This window comes from Mauremys mutica, chromosome 1 (assembly GCF_020497125.1).
Source record: "Mauremys mutica isolate MM-2020 ecotype Southern chromosome 1, ASM2049712v1, whole genome shotgun sequence".
Classification (NCBI taxonomy): Eukaryota; Metazoa; Chordata; order Testudines; family Geoemydidae; genus Mauremys; species Mauremys mutica.
Window position 1 is genome coordinate 360,060,865 of NC_059072.1, and position 3,802 is coordinate 360,064,666.

At 51.4% G+C, this 3,802-nt stretch overlaps 1 protein-coding gene across 1 annotated transcript; it reads left to right on the top strand.

The window, feature by feature from the left end:
* The first annotated feature begins 507 nt into the window (after nt 1-507).
* Nucleotides 508-1,446, top strand: LOC123363902 (olfactory receptor 51G2-like). The gene has a single exon (XM_045005500.1). It carries the CDS (start codon nt 508-510, stop codon nt 1,444-1,446), a length of 939 nt encoding a protein of 312 aa, XP_044861435.1.
* The last annotated feature ends 2,356 nt before the right edge of the window (nt 1,447-3,802 follow it).

Here is a 3,802-nt window from a genome sequence, read left to right on the forward strand (position 1 = left end):
CACAGTGCTCAAGTAGGCTGTGGAACTCCCAGCCACAAGATATCAATGGGGCAAAGACCTTAGCAGGATTCAAAGAGGGACCAGATGTTTATATGGGTAACCAGAAATTCCAATTACACAACTGAGGACTGTTTTAGAAACTCTTGGAACGGCTCTAAACCGTCCTCCTTTTCACAAAATATCTCTAACAAGTGTGTGTCGTGGGGAAACTCTGAGAACAGGTTATCTCATAACTGCCTATTGCAGGAGTCCTTCCTCTGAAGAAGGTGGAACTGGCCACTCTATGCTGGGCTAGGTGGACTACAGGTCTGATCCAGTCTGGGAATATCTATCTTGCTATCGGTGGTGTAAATCCAAGACTGTTTTTGCCGATTTTTCTTAAGCTCCTAGGAGTCTCTAGACTTGCACTGAGAGCAGAAAGATGTCTCGTTAAATCTCATCTAGTTTCCCATACTTTTTTCTTTCAGGAAGGAAAGTTCAAAACTCCTTGGATCTGCCCAGTACATAATGTCAGCTGTCAATGACACCAAATTCAAATCTGCAGTGTTCCTGCTCACTGGGATACCTGGGCAGGAACACGTCCAACATCTCTGGATATCTCTTTCCTTCTGCTTAATGTATATTATTTCAATATCAGGAAATTCAGTCATTCTGTTCATTATAAAAACAGATCCAAGCCTCCATCAGCCCATGTACATTTTCCTTTCCATGTTGGGCGTCGCAGACCTTGGCTTATCAATAGCCACCATACCGACAATACTGGGTATATACTTGTTCAACTCTAGGGAGATCAGCTTCGATGCCTGTTTTGGCCAATTATTCTTTATCCAGTCACTTCATTGCATTGAATCCTCCGTGCTCTTGTTGATGGCCTTTGACCGCTTCATCGCAATCTGTGACCCGCTGAGATATTCTTCCATCTTAACCCTGCCGAGAATAGCCAAGATGGGACTGGTGTGTGTTTTAAGAGGGGTGGCCGTAATGCTCCCATTCCCCTTTCTCCTGAAACGGTTCAGATTTTGTCGAGTGAATGTTCTCTCCCATTCCTATTGTATGCACCAAGAGGTCATGAAGATGGCTTGTTCGGATATCAGTGTCAACAATATCTATGGTTTGTTTATTACAGTTCTAACGGTGGGGTTGGACTCAATGCTCATCTTCCTCTCTTATGTGATGATCCTCAAAACAGTGCTGAGCATCGCATCCCACAAGGAGTTCCTCAGGGCCCTGAACACCTGTGTCTCCCATCTCTGCGCTATCCTTCTCTTCTACACGCCAGAGTTCAGCCTGACTTTGATACACAGATTCGGGAAGGGCTCTTCTCCCTTGCTTCAGATTGTCTTGGGCTATGTCAACCTGCTGGTTCCTCCTCTGATTAACCCAATCGTGTACAGCGTGAAAAGCAAACACCTTCGTTCGAGGATAATCAGGGTGTTCGTGAAATGAAGGGTCAGTTTATCACCCTGCCCCAGTGCTGGTGGCAAAGGAAACAAGAAACACAGGCCCAGTGACTTATTCCATCCTGGACCCTTATATCTGTGATGACATGAGCTACTGATCTACACTCTGTACAGACAGGTTCAGATGGGATCTAAGGCCTGAAGCAATGGTATAGGGGTTGTTTCCACCCTCTGGTGAGGGAGGACAGGGCACTGGGCGAATGAAACCAAGGCAGGCAGCAGCCAGGGGACAGGTAGGATGTTGGCCCATAAAGAGCCATATCACTTGTTGCTCCAATCTCTGAATTCCTGACAATACTCTCAATAAAGAGAAGGGATGTGGATGTTGTTTCCCATTACACCTGGCCTGTCACTTTCCCATCTCTGGTTAAACATCCTCGGGTGATGAAAAAAGCTGCAGAGCTGTTTTCTGGTCACAGTCCTGGCCCTTCCTGAGCTCTCTGGTTGCTGTGTGATCCAAGGGGGCTGTGCCAGCTGTGGACAGGGTCTATTCAAGGGGCATAGACACCCACCCTTCCCCCATGCCCTCAGCCAGGTACTTGTGACTGAGTCGTGTCAGAGACATCTTTAATGCAGGAGCCCCAAGAGAAGCCATTCAGCAACCCCTCCTCATCACCATAGTTGGTGGCTCTGCACACAACACATCTGCTGAGCTCACTCCTTACTGAGGCGGAGCAGAGCTGCATGCGTGAGTAAGGGTCTGACACACAGGAGTCCTGGAAAGAAACTCAGGTCCCTCTTCCCCCTTCTCCGTTTCTGCTGCCCCAGCAATGCAAAGTGGTAGAAAAGGGCCTCAGCTCCCCACCAGAGTCATGGCTATATCCTGTTCCAGTCCAGCCCATTCAGTGTAGGGCGACCACCTTCTCAAAAGGAAAAAGCAGGACAGATGAAGGAGCCCTGCCCTCTCCAGGGCCTCACCCCTGGCCCTCTTCCCCCTGAACTCCCACCTCCTGCTCCTCTCTTCCCCCAAGCCCAACCCACTGGCCAGGCCAGATCTCAGAGCCAGGCTGTGGTAAAAGAAGTTGTTATGGAGTCCCTGGGCGATGCTCTGGAACTGCTCCCCACAAAGCCAGACCGGACTTTGGGGAGCCTCCTCTCCCTCAGAGCAGACTGTCTTCAGGGCATGAAGCTCACACGGCTTCACCTCCTGGGTCTCTCCTAGGAGCATTCAGCATCCTCTGCCCCTCCGTGCGCTTCCCACAGCGAGTCCGCCCAGGCCGGGTCCTGGGATAGCCACCGGGTCCTCCATCCCCACTTCGCAGTCAGACGTGACTCTCAGCCAGCCAGTAAAACAGAAGGTTTATTTAGACGACAGGAACACAGTCCAAAACAGGTCTTGCCGGTACAGACGACAGGACACCCTTTAGTTAGGTCCACCTGGGGCCCCCAGGGAGGCCACAGCCCCGTTGGGAGGCCTGAGCCCCATTAGGGCTCCCCTCGATTTCCCAGCCAAGCTGAAAACTCCCCACAGCCTCTTCCTCAGCCTTTGTTCAGTTTCCCTGGGCAGAGGTGTCACCTGGCCTCTAACCCCTTCCTGGGTTCTCACGTTACATGCTCAGGTATCTTTTCTCAAGGCCAGTCTCCCATTCCCCAATGCAGACCGTCCTCCCGGGCCAACACCCCCCACTCAGCACTCCCCACTCCCCACATTAAGAACAGTCCCAGTTCATCACAGAAGTCCAGGGAGGAAGTGCCAGAACCTCCACCTGCCCCGTTCAGGGGATGTGACCTCGAGAGAAACAGGAGGAGGGTGGTACCTCATGTGCGGAGGGGTTAAGGACCTCAGCCCCCCAACAGTGAAAAGGGTGGCTCTGCCCATGAGCAGGTGTGGATCGGCACCGCAGGGAATTCAGGAGAAACGCTGTTCTGGCATCTTTCAGCACATATTGGGACCTGAACTCTGCATTTTGGGATGTGTTGTCCATCCTAATTCGTTGGCCATTATAGGTAGTGTGTTGGGGATTATCCCCTTTAGGGGTAGGTGAGATTAGGGGTCTCAGTTAACCTCTGATCCCAGATGTGACCCTTTAAGATTCCTGTGACTGTTGGAGCTGACAGAAGCTTTGTAGAGCCAGCTAGTGGGAGGGAGAAAGATGGTCCTGGGGAATAGTTAGTGCTTTGGGAAATCCCAGGCTACTGGTTTTTAAGGGCCTGGGACGAGGGCCTTGTAGGGCAGGGCATGTCTCCCTTCACTCCATGTGAAACAGGAGGAGCCATTGGAGGGAAGACAGGCTGCATCCTCTCTGGAATCATGGGGTGGAGTGGCTCATTGTTCCAGCCATGGGGTCTGTGGAAGCTCTGGGCTTCTCCAGGAGCGGTGAGGGAAGGGGTGTCGACACTCC

Coding starts and splice junctions, on each gene's coding strand:
- LOC123363902 (XM_045005500.1), top strand. CDS start 508: ATGTCAGCTGTCAATGACACCAAATTCAAATCTGCAGTGTTCCTGCTC.